We start from the raw sequence: 18,041 nt of genomic DNA on the forward strand, positions 1-18,041 counted from the left end.
CGATCTGGGTATAGGCTAAAATGCCTAAGGTCAGATATTGGGGGTGAATATGTCTCTAAAGCCTTTGAGGGTTTTGTGATGAGAGGGATATTAAGTATTAGTTGATTGCCCCATATATCCCAACCCTAGAATGGTATGACTGAGTGCATGAATATGAGAATTCAAGAGCAAGTTTGTAGTATACTTAGCCAGGCATACTTACCACAGCATTTTTGGGCTGAGGCAGTTACTATTAATGTACACTTGATAAATCGGTCCCCATGTACTACTCGCTTGACTATTAGGTTGCATAGGAAGTATGGTTTGGAAAAACCTCCCTCATAAGCTCATTTGTGTGTCTTTGGTTGTGAGGCCTTCTACCATGTTCCCAAGGACAAACGCAATAAGATGGATCCTAAGTCTAGGAAATGCATATTTCTTGGTTATGGAGATGTTTTTTTCCACGAGGAGAAAATGTATAAGTGGCCTAAGCATGTCATTGAGGTACACAAGGTGATATTTCAAAAGGATCCTCCTACCACTATATGACCAGCTAGACAGCTTGCAGCTGCAGTTGATGCTCCAATGGCCCCCAAATCCGTGATGCTCCATAGAATGTCCATGTCTCCCAACCTATTTTGAGATGGTCTACTGGAGATAGACGATAGCTTGTATAGTTTGAGCCCTCTGGATTATGTTATGATGACAAATGCCGGTGAGCCTCTTACTTATCATGAGGCCATGCGCAAAGATGATAGTGACTCTTGGAGAGGGCCATGCGGTCAGAGTATGACTCACTGCAGAAAACTCATATGCGAGGTTTGATTCCCTTGCCTAGTGAAAAACGTGCTTTGCCATGCGAGTGGGTATACAAGTTGAAAAGTACCCCTAGACGCTCCAAGTTGGCATACATGCTAGATTGGTTGCTAAGGGTTTTAAGCAAGAGCATGGTGTGGACTTTGATGAAGCCTTTTCTCCTATTGTGAATATGACTACCCTACATTTAAGACTGGTTTTAGTTGCTCATCTTGACTTGTATCTTTATCAGACGGATGTCAATATAGGTTTTATTCATGGGTACTTGCATGATTAGATTTACATGGAGCAGCCTAAGGGCTTTGAGGAACCTAGCAGCAAGGAACACCTAGTGTACAAATTGAGGAAGAGCCTTTATGGCCTTAAGTAGGTATCTAGGGAATGGTACCACAAGTTTGATACTTTTATGCATTCACAATGATATTCCCATAATTATATGGATCTGTGTTTATACACAAAGAAGGCTTGTGATGGCAGCCTTATGATTCTGATCCTCTATGTGGATTATATGTTGATTGCTGGGAGTGCTCATGATGAGTTGAATACCTTGAAAGGTCAGCTCAAGAAGAGTTTTGAGATAAAGGATATGGAACAAGCCTCACATATTATTGGGATGTACATTACGCGTGATCACTCTAAGGGGCTCCTATTTGTCACAAAAGGAGTACATTTAGAAGATCCTTGAGTGATTTCATCTACATGATGTTATGCCTATTGGATGTCCTTTACCTTCTCATGTGAAGGTTAGTTAGGTTGATTTTCTATAGTTTGCTAATGAGCAGAAGGGATGTGAAGAATAAGAGAAGAAATCTCAAAACACCTCCAAGATCTACTCAACACTAAAAGGATGGCGGTGAATCAATACCTCCTCATTAGGGGATTTATAGACTCCAAAAGGGACTCTTGAATAGTGAATTAGGAAATTTTAATCTTGGTCCTTGGATTAGTCCCTTTTTCATGGTCATCATTACATGTCATTTTGTCCTATGGTGTCTCCTAATTCTTGAGCTCAACCTTATCTTTTGACAGAACCCATCTAGAATGTAGGGGGATATTTTCTTCTTATCACCTTGGAAAGTACCCTTTTCATCCTCCAAGTTGGGATCCATCAGAGGAGTTACATTTTGTATTAGAAAAAACCACATCAATAGACCAGATTACCTTTTACCCAAAAAAATAACTTTTTTTTATTCTCACCAAAGAAATTTATGTCAAAGGTTCCAAATAAAGTATCATATCAAAATAATGATTTTTTACATTCCACTTTACATTATAAGGCCTCCAAACCAATGTTATCTTGTTCACACTACACACATGTAGTATGTAGGGTCCACCAAAGATAGTTACATAATTACTTGATTGCTTCTCCCAAGTGCCACATTGGTAAGGTAGGATAATTCCCCATAAATTGACTTTCTCCCCTCCCTCTCAAAATGTGGATTTCTTCATCTCAAAAGATGCCTAACCATATTCAAGAAACCATTTTTTATGCTTTGTTTTGCTCTTTAGTACCTCCAAACCAATATTAGCCTTTGAAACTCTATCAATACAACCACCTCTCCATCTTACACTACCTAGTGGAACCACTTATAGACAACCAATTGTAAGAGAAAATTGGATGTGCATGCTCATGTGGCTGAAGAGTATGCTATAAAAAAGATTTCTTTAAGTGAGTGACTAGATGTTGCAATAACTTTCTAATATTGTTCAAAGGAAAAGAAAAAAAAATGGTGTTTGTATTGATAGTTCCTTTTTGTTTGGATGAAAAATATGCCATAGCAAAGATTTCTTCTAGTAAGGATGACTAGATGTTACAATAACTCCCTAAATCTTTTGAACATAAAGAAAAAATATTAGTCTTTAAGTTAATTCCTTTCCAAATTGTTGAATTTGGAGTGGCAGAAATGCACACACACAACTTGAGAAGAAGAAACTTGAAATCACATAATACAAAGTGTATTGAGTGGTATCAGATAAAAAGATTTACAAGACTAAGTATGTCCTAGAGTGAAATAGTTATATATTTAAGTTTGGGGGGAAAAGACTCCTAGAGAGGGAAAAAAGTGCCCCAATAGTCCTAAATATGTTCACATACATTGTCACCAAAATATGGTAATAGATCCCCACTTGGGAGTGATACAATGAACAAGAGTTGACACTCATGTATAAGGAAGTGCCAAGCCCAATCGACTACAATCAATCCACAAAGGGGAGTAAGCTCAAAGCTTTGCAAAAAGCTGTGAACTTCTCACATGAAAAGGCCTTTATGAAAAGTTTTGTAAGGTAATAGGCCAAGCTATATAAATCATGTAAACTGTTAGAATCCAAACACACCCAAGGTATTCAATGCTATTCAAATAGCAAGAAATACACTTCAATACCTATCAATGCTTAGTGCTTGGGCTATGCATAAACTTGCTTATATGTGACACTGAAGGAAGTGAGCCCTGAAGGGGAAGCACAAAGCAGAAGCAAGAGCTATGGTGGAAGGAGCAAGAGCAAGAGAGAGACACACACAAGATGTGGAAACTCCAATAGTCATAATGTGTGACCAACCTTCCCTTTATTCAAATATTAGTGAAAGAATAAAGAATAAAGTGAGAGTGATGGGCACCCATCACTTGTAATGTACATGTGTGTGCGTAACTAATACACGGTGTGGGCACTATCAGTGTAACTAATATATGGGTGGCTAGGCACATGCACCTTTACCCCCAACAACCTCCCACTTTAAAAAAAATGTGCCCCTAGTGAGGAGACAACAAGAAAAAATCAACAAAGTACAAAACATAAGTACAATAGGATGAGAAAAGACGTCATCTCATCCAATCCCCATCAACTTCCTAAGGCAAAGCGCTCTATTGAGAGACTTTTAGTGAGATTTGCAGGATTTTGGTCAATTGAGATCTTGACAAGCTCAATGGACTTGTCCTCAATGACCTCTCGAATAAAGTAGTAACACATCTCAATGTGCTTTGTCTTCACATAGAAGATCGGATTCTTGGCCAACTAAATAGTACTCATAGAATTCGAATGAAATGTAGGGACCACATTAGTAATGCCAAGGTCTACCACTAGATGGCCTAGCCAGAGAGCCTCCTTGTAAGCCTCAATGGCTGCAACATACTCTGCCTCTGTAATAGATAGAGTCGTGCATTTCTGCACCCTAAACATCCAAGAAACACCACCTCTACCAAAGGTGAAGACATAGCCATAGATGGACTTCCTATTGTCTTCATATCCTCATAATCAGAGTCAGTGTATCCCACGACTCCTAAATCTTGGCCACCATAATAGATGCACAAAGCTGCTATGCTCTTCATGTACCCATGATACCCTTGATGACGGCATCCCAATGCCATCAACCAAGTGTAGCCATATAGTGTGCCACAACTCCCACTGCAAATGCTATGTCAGGGCGAGTGGTTGTCATGGCATACGTTAAACTGCCCATTGTGGATGCATAAAGGATCTTGGCCATCTCGGCTATGGGGCACGTTTTCTTACCTTTAGGAAGTTCTCATGGGTTAGTAAGTTTATAATGGTTTGCTTCCTTGGCGCTAGAACAATAGAAGGGCTTCTAGTATAATGGATTGCATTATTGAACCACTTATATTGATAACATGATGCACAAAATTTACCATTTCAAGAAAGTATCTTAGAATAGCAACAATCTATGCATGCTTATTTGTGTTAGAAGCACACCATTCCCATCCCACTCTCTATACTCTAGGTATCACTTTATACGAGAGATCTCCAAGATGGATATAATGGATCCATTAGTATGTTAGATGAGCTCATGAGGGCTTTGATAGATGCATTACTATGCTTTAGCAACACATGTTTTTCTATGCATTATTCACCCTTATCCCTTGTCATCACACTATCCCATAAAAGGATTGGTATGATGATGTGTGTCATGAAACTTGGGCTCAGTTATATCAAGCAGTTACCCTTGCCACCTCTATGCTTAAGAAAAGCAAGAATAATCTTCAAATGCCTTGTGCAAAAGAAGTAACAAAATATATATTGAATATTGTTGGGATATAACTACAAGACGAGATGGAAGATGTCCCACAAGTAGTTATCTACCTTAGTTACATCACTTGAGGCAAGGAATGAGTGTGCAAGAGCTATGTACAATATACCATGGAAGCGTCCCCCCTCCTTCCGCATACCTTCTTCTCCATTGCCTCAACTAAATCCATAGCACTTTGATCACCTTGCATTGTTAGATGTAGTTGATAAACTACATAATGCCAAGAGCATTTCTTATATGCACACGATTCTTAGCACCATTGTTAGTTATTGTGTTCAATATTATCATTAATGAGCGACTTTCGATCATCTTTAGAAGCACATGATTGTAGTGGAAATCCAAATGTACCCACCAATCATACAACCATCGTAAGTGGCCACTTTTGGGACAAGATGTCCTTATCTAATTTGGAGCATAAGGTAAGATTGTGAGCTCAAGAATGCAAGCTTAAAGCATTGAGGTTTCATGATCCTCAACCATGTATTTACCTTTATGACCATTATTGAGGGGGGTTGGCCATGAGTGAAGAGGATTTATTATGTATTTGGATTTCCACAAAACTTTTAATGCAATCCAACAAGCCATTCCTGGGCTAGACTTCAAAGGAAGTTCCTTGACATTGGAGCAAGGCAATATGCTTTATACAAGGTAGTGTAATAGGTAGGGTACACTCTCCAATAGCATATAAAATGTAGTTGCTAGCACAGTTTTGTAAAGCATGCTCACTCTCATCTACCCTCTTTGAGTTATACGCCAATTGGTTGGGAGAGTTGCAAGCGAGCTTTGAACTAAGTACTAGTAGCTATGTTGGGCCATAAAATTAAAGCTTTGAAACTCTTCTTGCTGAAACTCAAATGTCATTGGAGCCATATTAATAGACAGTGCCACAATGGATAGATAGCTATGACTGAGAGCCCTAAAATTTGTGTTTAGTCTACTAGGTGACCCTAAGGAGAAGTTACCGTTGATAAAAGCATGGCAATGTCATGTGACACACCCATGTTCACTAGGCCCTTACTCATAGAACCCTCACCATCAACAAGTCAAACTCACCCCACAAGAGGTGCCTATTTAGATCTTGTACCTTCTATATCTCACAACACCCCAGAATGGAGATATTGATTTGAGAAGATTACATCAACTAGACACCGACTCTACAAGACAAAAGAGTAGCACATTGAGACCTAGACGAAGGATTCTCACATACTTTTCCACCAAAACCATGAGCTACCTTAAAGCAAGTCACAACCTTGTAAACAAGCAAGATATCCTTGACCCCAAGACAATCAATACTAATGCCATCACCACTAATCCATTTGAGCCATGATTACCTCTCAAAGGAGATGCCTACCATGGTTTGGGACTTCTCTATACCTTGCAATGCCTCATAAGAGACATTCTACATGAGCAAAGACATCAACAATGATCATCACCATCATCTTCATTACTAGCATGTATATTTCTTACCAACTTAAAATCTAGTCTCTCAACCTCTTAATTTTTGAGCATGTAAGCCTTAGCCCTTTTTCAATCATCTATCTACTCTTTAAAAAATAGATCATTCGTTTGTATTGTTGCATGAGACCATACAATCACTTTTATGTGCCACTTTGGCATTTTGTACACGTTTAATCTCTCTCTCTCTCTCTCTCTCTCTCTCTCTCTCTCTCTCTCAAGATTCATGTCCTAATCATAAGGACACATGAATCACATAGCCTTAAATGTGCCATGGTTAGATCCATCCATACCTCATCGTGCAAGTTGTGGGTGGCAAAGACAAAAACATGGAATTGTGCTCCATGGAGATAAAGTCAATGGACCATTATATATGCCATTGCATTAATCAAACGATCTTACTATGACCTTTTTAGAGGAAACTTTGAACCATTTCACTCAATGTTGGAGGACCAAAGATGTCTATGGTTATGCTATAGAGAACCCCTAAAGGACAAGAAATGCCTCTAAAATTCTTGGAAGTTTCTTCACCACAACCATCACCAATTCCACCATTTTCAATGGCTACATCTCAATGCCTAAACCATTCAGCAATGAGACTTGGATAAAGCCACAACCTTGTATCAAGCAAGCTGTCAACCTTCCCAATAATCAATTAGTGCTCACAAAAACCTAGATTTAATGCAGAATGAATCGCTAAAATTCTGTAAACCCTACAAAACATTAACGAGGTTTAGAACCTTTGAATTTATAAATTATATAGTTATAAAAATGGCAAACACAATTTTTGAGTAAAGATTTTCATATTTGCTACCAAAAATGGTTTTCATGAACAATGCAATCAACCATAACAATCCCTCATCCACCGACAAATCCTAGCATGGGAGTAACTCATCAAAAGCGACTTATCCTTTTAATCTTCTACTTTTAAGATTGCACATTACAAACCTTGATTGCTCTGTTTTGTGTGCCTCAGAAGTGATAGGCGGGAAAACTGTAGAACCTATGTCTAATTTTTCAATTCAACTAGTATGTGGAAGTTTTCTGTACAGGTAAAAAGTTTTTGTTATGCAGTTTTGGTCTAGCTCATAAAAGAGAGTCCCGTTTCTACACAGTCTAGTCCACACTTATTACGATGCTCTAGTCACAGTGATCATGATAGCAATAATGGGTTTTGAAAATGTGATGAGTTCCAACTAGATGCTTTGCCAGACTTTTAAGTACAAAGTATCTTGGAGTCAAACTTTATAAAAAATCTATATAAAGTCATTAGATCTAGAGACCGCTCCAGAGTACTCATGAATATTGAGATGAACTGTCATTTGATCCCTGCACTTCTCAAAATTATAATGGCATGTGAACTTACTGTCGGGCATAGCTAATGCTTTCACAACTGCTGCACTTTAGCTTTCTAGTATTCTTTAAGATTTCTTTGGATACAAAAAAAAAACTAAAAGCAACCTCACCATGCTTGCAATCATTAGTACATAATTTGCACAGAACTGATGCATTACAGAAAGCATTTTGTTCAGCAATTGTATCTTGCCAGTTTGCAAGGTGAAGTTATTATACATTGGATACTTTCAGTCATCAGTAACTAACAGCTCAACATCATGTGATGCATGATGACAAAACTTCATGGAGCTGAAACTGTAGTCACCACTTGCCAATAAGCCATATTCAGAGTGTTAGTATCTGTACTTTGTAGAATAATCCTTAGGAGAAACCACCAATCCACGACCTTTTCTCGCACCCCTGTACACTGTCTCAACAATATCTATAAACTCTTGTTTGTCCTTTAGAGCCCAGTTTATCTTGTTATTGTTTCCAGTCCCCAGATCAATCATGATGTGCTTGTTACGGAAGAAAAACATTACTGTGCAGGGATCATAAAGCTCGTACATCGTGTTAAAATCTGGAACCTCTGTGATGTCCACCAAATATATGACTGCAAAATTCTTTATGGTTTCTGCCACTGAGGCAAGCACTTCATCCATCTGAAAAACATTGAATGTTTAGGCCGTATTAAGAGTGTGCATGTGGCAATCTGATTCAGACATGTACAAAAAAGAGTACTTTCAAGATGTTCAGCCCTCAATCATTAAATGCTAATCCCTTGCTTTACATGTTTAAATACTTCAACATCTCTAGAACATAAGCTATGAAAAATATTGGAAACACTTTGAATAAACAGTTTACAAATCTACAATTTGAGAAGAAATATTATGGCACACTTTTTAACAATCTTAATGCTGTAAGACCCCTAGCCAAATTTTCTTCAGGTGCATTGGTGGGGAAAATAAAATGCTAATCACTTGCTTTACATGTTCAAATATTTTGACATCTCTAGAACATAAGCTATGAAAAACTCTTTGTAAAACTTGAATAAACATATGACAAATACACATTTTGAGAAGAAAATTTACAGCACACTTTCAAACAATCTTAACGCTGTAAGAACCTAGGCAAATTTTCTTTGGGTGCATTGGTGGGGAAAGCAAAATACTGGAATTGAAACCATCAAATGAACATAAGCACATAGGAATGGGAATTATTAAGTAGAAGGGGCAATTGTCAAATCAGTCCAATCAGCAGTCTGGCCAATCAGCCAGTCACACATTATTACCCATAGATGAAGCCATTGTCCAGGGCAATACTTGCACAAGTATGACTACTTGAGGCAACCTAGACTCTACTTTCAGTGTAGTCAAGGCAAGTTAACAAGTTTCCATGTTAGAAAGGTCCTTCCGAGGCAAGAATGAAGAATTCTATAGGCATTACAATCTCACATTAAACAGGTGACACCAACCTCCTGTTCAGGCCTCTGTGTGCTGGGTGCAAAGGCCCTTACGCTACTCCCATGTGTATATTACTTTATACATGTGAACACACCCTTGCAAGTGTAAGTGTACCGTACCCTAAGTATAAATATATTATTTTATTCCTTGTGTGTACCACACTAGTACACACCTATCCCTCAACTCGTCACTCTCACTCACTGCTCACTTAACAGCTACACACACCTCAATTGGCATGCATATCCTGACTGCTTCCTCTCACACTCTTCAAACTGGTATCAGAACATTGGAAAATGTGTTTGTATGCTCAAGGACCGGTGCAGGCAGTCGTGACCGACAGTCATTGGCAATCATGACCACTCTTCAAACAGGCAACAACTGTCAACACCAGGTGCAGGTCTAACAAGCAGTCGACAGGTTTGCCAAACTATCGACATCAAGTTTGCAGGGGATGGCAGACACGTAGCAGGCAACCAGCTTGCCAGCCGATGGCAAGAACAACAGGCAACAGGCTGGTGAGTCTGTTGCAAGCAGGTCGGGTAGCAATGTGTGTCACGCTTCCATCAAGCGATAGGAGTAGGACAGGCAGCAACTGCGACGTCTGCAGCAATCGCGACAGGCTATCGACATCGGGTGCAACCAGCTGGATTAGCGACAGGCAGGTGGTGTCGACTGCAAAAGCAGGCCCCTTACTTATTAACGGGGGTTCACGCACACAAGCACAAGGCTCAGATCTATGAGAATTTACATCTCAAAATTTGGGGCTTTCCCCAGATTTGATGCTAGGCATGCATAACAATGACATTTGATCCCAAAAATTGCAGACATTGGGTGCATATGCCCCGGAAATTTTAGGGCTTTTCATGTATAAGTGAAATTTTGCTCAACTAAGCCAATTTCACTGTAATTTGTGCACATTTGGACCCGGAAATTTGGGGGTTTTGCAGAATTTGTGAAATTTCTGCCTCATTTGCCCATATTTGATACTCAGGATGTATTGATGCAATTGGGGAAATTCACTACAAAAATTTTAGGATTTTCACATCATGATGCATTTTGAGCCAATTTGAGCTTTGACAATGATATTACAGCAGATTCGCTGCTGAGTGGGAAAAATTTAAACTTGGGATGCTTCAGCTTCTCTTGGTATATGTATTGCTGAATGCTCATTATGCAATGAAACAGTAGTATATACAACACTTGGGTTATTGCATTTGGGCATTATGGTAATGTTAAAGTGAGAGTTGTCAATTATGCAAATGTATCAGATTTGATTCGTGTACATGCTGTAATCAGTACTTGAGACTGAAATTGCAGCAAAACATCTACTTCTTGGACACCTCTGGAAGTATGAGTGTGTGTACTTGCTATTATATTTAACAACCTTGCTATTGGTTGAAAGTATTCAGCATTTTATTGCAGTTTTTTATTGATGAAGATGGTTGGCAATGCATCTACATCTCACACAAAGAATCTCTTTGAGATTCGTAAATATGATGGCAATGGCTTTGATCTTTCGAAAGATCGTATGCAAGGTATACTTTTTCTGAAGAATTGTGATGATGCTTTGTCAAAACATAAGCATGTTGCTTTGTCAAATGAGGATTGGGCTAAAATGAATAAAAAGGCCATTATTTACATTAAAACGGCTGTCACAAATGATAGCTTGGTTGATATAAAGAGAGTTAGTACTGCTTATGCAGTTTGGGAGAAACTCAAGGCTACATATGAGAATACAACTCCTGTCAATCAAGTATATCTCATGCAAAAGTTGGTCACCTTGAAGCTTGATGAGTCTAAGCCTGCCTCAAAGCATTTAAATGCTTTCACTAGTACTTTGAGTCAATTACAAGATGCAAGTTTCCCAACTGTTGATCCTAAATTGAGGGCTATCTTCTTGCTCAGGACTTTGCTCAATTCATGGAAAGCATTGGTTGTGTCATTGAGCAACAACCCCAACTTGACATCTGATGGTGTGCGTGGTTCTATTCTCAATGAAGAGAGTAGACGCAAGGCAAGTGGGAAAAACAATGAATCAATCTACAATGTACGAGAAAGAACTGAAAAAATGTCAAATACTGCAAATAAGAACAAAAATCGCAGCAAAAACAAGAAAAAACAGCAAGATGTCACTTGTCATCAGTATGGATGCAAAGGGCATTAAAAGCCTGATTGTAGGTACTATAAAAAGGAGCAAGAATGCAAAAAGCAAGCTAATGCAAAAGGCAAAAAGAATGAAAAGAATGGCATCTCTATCCCTAAAGAAACAAAAAAAGTAAATGTGATATCTAATGTTGTTATTGAGGAGATAGAAAAAGATAAAGATGTTGATTTGCTGGTTGCAACTTCAAATCCACATGCTATGATAGTGAAGGACATGTATATCATTAAAAGAGATGTGACAGATGCCTTGTTGTCAGCTTATAATGGTTTGTCACAATCGTGGATTCTTGACAGTGGTGCTTCATTTCATGTAAACTCCACCTTTGGAGTGTTTTTCTTCTTATGCAAAAGGTAACCTTGGAAAAGTCTATCCAGGCAACAACCATGCATGTGATATTGAAGGAATGGACACCATACACCATAGTACAGGGGAGTTTCTAAAACAGGGAAAACGAAAACGGGAAAAACCGGAGTTTTGGAGTTTCGACCAAATTTTGGAAACGGGGAAACGGCGTTTCGGATTGTACACTTTTAAAAAAAATACAATAATATATGGATATGTAAATATAGCAATGCCTACAACAACATGTATCCAAATTTCATACAAAACTTTGAGTCTTTATGTCATATAATTAAAATCATGATTCATTACACATTTCACGAGTCAAGACTCACGAGTGAAGATTGAGGAGTCAAGACTGAGGACTCAATGGTCGAAACTTGAAACTTAAGACAACTTAACACAATTAAGACTCAACTTTCAAAACTTAAGGCAACAAAATGAATTAGAATTTATGACTCGTGAATAATCTATATGATCTAAAGAGCAGTGAAGACTGAAGTCTGACATCAAGAACAATGGAACAAGAATCAAGATGCATAATAAGTGGGATCAAGATACAATGATAGTAACTATATCATGTGAATAATCTGTCAAAGCTCCAAAGACCAGTAAGGCTATAAGGATCTGTGCACCATCTCCTCGTCCAATTCCGAGGACCCTAAAGGAAGTTGATGAAGTAGCCTTAGCCTCATCCTCAGACTCTGCCTCTAACTTTGCCTGTGATGCACGACCACCTGTGGCCCTCACTCTAAACATCCTTTGTGCACGAGTCTAATGCACTGGTGCCAATAGCTCCTCATAGAGCATGGAGTAGATGTAAAGAAAATACCCTAACACAGAAGCATAAACAAAAATCGTACGACAAAGCACAGATTGATAAAAGAACACAATTAGGGTTAGGGTTAGGGCAACTCAGAGACAATGAACACTAGTTAATAAATGAAATGATATGACTACTAATAATACAATGCTCATGCAACAAACACACTATGCAGTGAATGAATACTGAACCTCGAACTCCTGTATCTCAAGGATCAGGACAGGGGTAATGAGCAGGAGAGTGTGTCGTACTCCGAACGAATCCCGAATCGCAACAAGGCAGCCTCTGGATATCAAACACCAACAAACGCAGTAGTGAAAAGCTGGATCTGATACAAACAGAGAGAAAGACTAAAAACGCAGGCAACAGGTGAGAGAAAGACTAAAAACGCAAATAGCAAGTGAGAGAAATACTAAAAACGTAGGCAGGACAGTCTCTGCAAGAGAGAGAAAGACTAAAAACGCAGGCAGGACAACTTGCAGGAGAGAGAAAAACTACAGTGACTGCAGCAGGAGAGAAAACTGTCAAAGCAACAGCTAGGGCTTGCAAATGCAACAGTTATGATCAGCAGTCAGTCGCCAAGCAAAAACAATAACAATCAACGTGTGGAGGGCTGGAAACAGGCACCAGACTGTAGGGAACAATGATGGACATCAAGGATTGAGATATCCTCCCCGAACGGGGTGTGGGTAACAAGCTGATAACACTCAAAACCTGCAAAAACGAGATTAGGAAAAGAGTGAAAGACTGCTTGATCCGCTCCCCGTTTTAGGGTTTTGGCTTAAATAAGCCTAAAATAAGCATGTTTTGGGACTATTTAAGTGGCTAAGAGCAATTCTTAGTACAACACCCCCTCTTAGTCCAAAATAGAGCGAGAAAAGTAGACCAATCTAAATTTTGATTTACCCCAAAGCATCCCATCCCAAAGCAGCAGGGCATCGGACAAAGGGTGCACGTCGACTGCCCAGTGGCCTACCAAGACTACAGAGGCGATGGTTATCTTACCAAGGGAGCCCAAGTGATCACCCTAGAGAGGCCAAGGCATCAGACCAAGGGTGCTCGGCAGCTGCCCAAGGGCCTACCAAATCCTACAAAGACGAATGGAATCAATGGACTATTTTTTTTGAAATGTTTTTAAAATACATAAATAATATAGGAGCAACGACCGATTAAGTGACAGATAGAAAAAGATAAAGAGAGTTTTAAATCCAAGTCAAGCACAAAACTAGCAGACCAATCCCTCGCATTGACTAGGATAAGTGCCTAAGGATGAGAACAAGTGTATGTATGTACTAATCATGTGGTGAATATGTGGAAAGGCAAAAAAAGAGGATGGTGGGCTTGGTAAGACAAGCAAAACAAGCAAGTAAGGATAGGGAAACTGTAGTTAGGAGAACTGCCATGTGGTATGCTACGAATACGGTGGATCCTGGAGTCAACCACTCCAAAAGACCGAAAATGAATAAATGCGCACAGATACATGTTTATATGAACCGAATGTCAATGCATGGGGTAATGCAAAGGAAGATGCAAAATATCATGCTCATGCAATATGCTATACAACGGAGCCACTAGGATAGTGTCCTCGAAGGGAAATTGTTCACTTGTCCAAGTGCCCTTTTACAATTAGATCATCCTGACAGTGCGGATGAAGTTACAAATGCCCATAATACAATACAAAAGAATAAGTGAATGTAATGTCTAAAAACTGTAAGCATCATCACTGTCACGATCAAAAGTAAAAGCCGTCCCCTCTCAAGCTGGAAGAAAAAGCAAGAGGTAAGCACTCTCTCCTCGTCAAGCTAAAGAAGTAGGGGAGGGTGTATCCAAGCCGATCCTGGGGAGCAGGTACTAAAAAACCAGCTGGTTGACCACTTTGATCAAGATATCTACAAAATTATCTGATGAAGACATAAACTCTAGGCAAATAGTACCTAGCTCAACCTGCTCTCTAGAAAAGAAAAAGTGGACTCCCACATGCCGTATCCGTGGTGTGATGATCGGATTGCCCGCAAGGGCATTAGCACTTTGGTTGTCGCAGTAGACAACTATGGAAGAGTCACGTGAAAAATGAAGCGCCGCCAGTAAACTCCTCAAATAGATGGCCTCGGTGGTGCCATCGAAGAGAGCCCGATACTCAACCTTGACCGTGAAAGCCGCCACCGTCTCTTGCTTACGATTGAACCAAGAAATGGGAGCCGCGCCCAAGGTAAAGAGGTAGCCATGGGAACGCCGGGTGTCAGGATCTCCTGCCCAATCAGAATCAATGTACCCCTACAAACATAAACCAGAACCATATGTCAAGCCATAAGAAAAAGTACACCGCAAATAACGCAACACACGAAGACATGCAATCCAATGTAACATCCTAGGTGCTGTGAAATACTGACTGAGTATGCTAACTGAGTAAGCTAAATCTCGCCTAGTGTGAATTAACCAAATAAGTTTTCCTACAACAGAACGATAGGTGTGTGCATCAAAGGACTGTCCTAGAGTATCTTTCCACAAGTGGACAGTAGGATCAAGAGACGTGGCCACCACTGACCATGTCTGATCCGAAGTGGTAAGCTTACCTATCTTGTCATCAGGCGTGTGCGTGTACGCATGACACCCGAAGACTCTGAAGTAGAAAATAACAAGCCGAGAGCCAAAAAATGCCTCATACAGGGTCTCCTGAGAAAGAGCCGCAGTCGGGCACCAGTTGAGAATGTACACCGAAGTGTTCACAGCCTCGACCCAAAGACGCTCAAGAAGCTCTACTGCGAACAGCATAAAGCGTGCCATTTCCATAATTGTGATGTTCCTACGCTCTACGACTCCATTCTGAGAGGGGGAGTTTGTAGAGATGAGCTGGCGAGAAATGCCATGCTTCTGTAGAAACTCAGAAAACTCGTGGGAGATAAACTCACCACCGCTATCACTTCTCATGTACCCAATACGACAACCAGTCTGATTATGAACCAGCAACACCCAAGCAGAAAAATATGTGAAAGCATCCGACTTATACTTGAGGAGATACACCCACATGTATCGAGAATGATCATCCACTATAAAAAAGAAGTACAGTGCGCCGTTCAAAGCAGCAGTGGATGTCAGCCCACAAAGATCAACGTGAATCAATCTAAGAGGCTCCTCAACTCTATGTGTAGACGGTTGAGGAAATGGGATACGGTGCTACTTCCCGAGCTGGCAGGCTTTACAGACATCTCAAGCTAGCTTCAGACGTGGAAGGCCCTCAACCAGCTCACGACATCACAACTCATAAAGCGAGTCATAACCAAGATGCCCTAAGCGAAAATGCCAGAAACGCTCATTATGCATAGGCTCCCAAGATGTGGCTAAGGCCTGGAAGCTATGAAACGGAGCCCTCGACAGTTGGCTCGGTGAAAAAGTGAGTCATGTGGTATAGGCCATTAGACTGTGCCTCACCACGAGCAATCACTAAACCAGTCTAAGAGTCAAGGACCTCGACTGTGGCCGCTGTAAAGAAAATTGCTCACCCCAACCGGCAAAGCCACTGAACAGATAACAAGTTCAACCCAAGCTGAGGGACATGATATACATTGTCTAGTGAAACCAAATTCGGACCCTTGTCAGTGGCAAAACTGATGCAACGTTGAGCCTGAATCTTGAGCGAGGAGTTGTTTCCTATACGAACCAGCCCAGCTATAGGGGCTTGGGTATGGAAAATGTTCTCTATAGGAGTCATGTGATGTGTAGCTCCACTGTCCACAATCCAAACTGAAGCTGAAATACTCAGCTATGACGAGTGGGCCTCTGCAGTAACCTCGTCAGGAGGCAACTCACAGATGTGAACGAGACTCGCATTGGATATCTCTATGGAGACGATATGGGCCTCTGCAAACCAATCAAACAAGCCCTCTGCAGTTGAGAGCGTTGTCGACTAAGATGGCTATGCGGTGGCAGTGTGAGTCTGACCTTTAAACTGCCCCTTCCCATCACTCTGCCTTCCCTACTAGGGGTTGCCCGACTGTCGGGCGGGCGTCTGAGACTTAGATTTTGGTGCTATGCCTCGTGCCTTTGATCGACACTCATCGTCAAAATGGCTAGCCTTTTGACAATGTTGACAATACCTATTCCTTTTAAGTACATTCTACCACCCAGGTTTGAGTTGTGACTAAGAGTTTCCTTGAGAATCCCCAGATTGATTTAGCTTTTGAGTTTGATTTTGATTTTGAGTGAAGGTTTGGTTTGGTTTGGTTTGCCCTTCCCTTGTTGCCCTTTCTGAGAATGAGCAAGAAGAGTCCCCCTCTGAAGAGGAATTCATATGAAACTAATCGAACAGCCGTACGTGACGCAACAGTTGACACTCAAATTCATAGAATGTAGGCATGGCAGGCTTTGAAACTATTCCTTCCACAAAATTAAAGTATTTCTTGGGGAGTTTACTTAGGAACAATGTGACCTGATCGTCAGAGGACGTGGGAGTCTCCGTAGTGGAGAATTCAGCGAGGAGACGCCGATACTCAACCAACTTGACTTTAAAGTCATCCCGATCAGTGATTTTGAAAAGCTGAAGCTCATGGTCAAGATTAATACGACGGGTCCTATCCCGAGCCGCATAGCGGTCAGTCAAGCGTGCCCATCGCTCTAACGCTAAGTCAAAATGCTGAAGCTGAGAATGAAACTCAGGGAATAAGCCCTGCATTAGCTCGACAATAGCAGAGACATTCCTAGCCTTCCATGAGCGGACGAGCTCATATGAAACAAATGCGGAATCGGGTTGGGGTTCCAACCCCTGCACAAGATCCCATAGGTTCTGTGAGTCAAGGACATGTCTCATCAAATTCGACCAAGTAGTAAAGTTTGACCCATTAAAACGAGTCTTGTCATTAAATGCATTCTTGGCAGAAGATGAGCTAGAACCATGAGGTGTTGGGTAGGTGGTGTAAGATGATGGAGGTGGGTGTGTGTCTGATAAGAGAAAGAGGGAGCGGGAAGAGATGGGTAGCCAGAAGGAGGCTGTGAGTATCTAATGAGTGCTGATTGATGCGGAGGCACTGGAACATAAATGTTTCCAAAAGGTGCCGGTATAGGTGGAGGCATTGGGACACGGTAGCCTCGTCCAAAGTGAGACTAGGACACAGCAGTATGACCAGAAGGTCCACTAGGCAATGCCATGGAGGCAAACTGTGAAGGTAATTGATCCACACTCGAGAGAGACTGAGAGGGATGCCCAGGCTGCAATGATCCCGAAAGTGTGTATGAGGTAGATGAAACACCACCCGGCTTAGGGAAGGATGAGGTCCTAAAGAATGTACCAATGTTTCCATAACCCCCCGGTGTGATGTGCGGCGCGACATGAGGTGTCTGAAATAGAAATGTAAATGGTATAAATGGAAGTAGTAAAGCAACGGAAAAATGTGGTGGGATAGGTGGGTTTTGAAAATAAGGTGTATGAGGTGCAGATTTTTTTTATTCATTTTATCATTTAAAGACTGAAAATGAAACTGTGAAAATGATTATCCACCATGTAATGAAGTGAAAGAAACACCAAATTCATTCTGATTATGTGAAGTAGACGAAAAAGAAGGAAAGGCAAAAGAAGAGATACATGACTTTTTCTTATAATCCCCGCAATGTGTGTTGACATACAAGAATCGGTCC

The 18,041-nt window shown here is 40.6% G+C and overlaps 1 protein-coding gene across 1 annotated transcript in view; it reads right to left on the reverse strand.

Annotated features, from left to right (window-relative positions):
* Window positions 1-7,773: 7,773 nt before the first annotated feature.
* Window positions 7,774-18,041, reverse strand: part of LOC148012638 (thioredoxin-like protein YLS8) — a 33,990-nt gene continuing 23,722 nt past the window's right edge. The window contains exon 2 of the mRNA XM_087669535.1: window positions 7,774-8,286. Coding sequence (XP_087525661.1) covers window positions 7,978-8,286 — 309 coding nt within the window. The 3' untranslated portion in view covers window positions 7,774-7,977. The remainder of the gene's footprint in view (window positions 8,287-18,041) is intronic.

Source organism: Lygodium microphyllum, chromosome 27 (genome assembly GCF_053477565.2).
Source record: "Lygodium microphyllum isolate KBCC chromosome 27, Lygodium_microphyllum_v1.1.10, whole genome shotgun sequence".
In the NCBI taxonomy this organism is placed as follows: domain Eukaryota; kingdom Viridiplantae; phylum Streptophyta; class Polypodiopsida; order Schizaeales; family Lygodiaceae; genus Lygodium; species Lygodium microphyllum.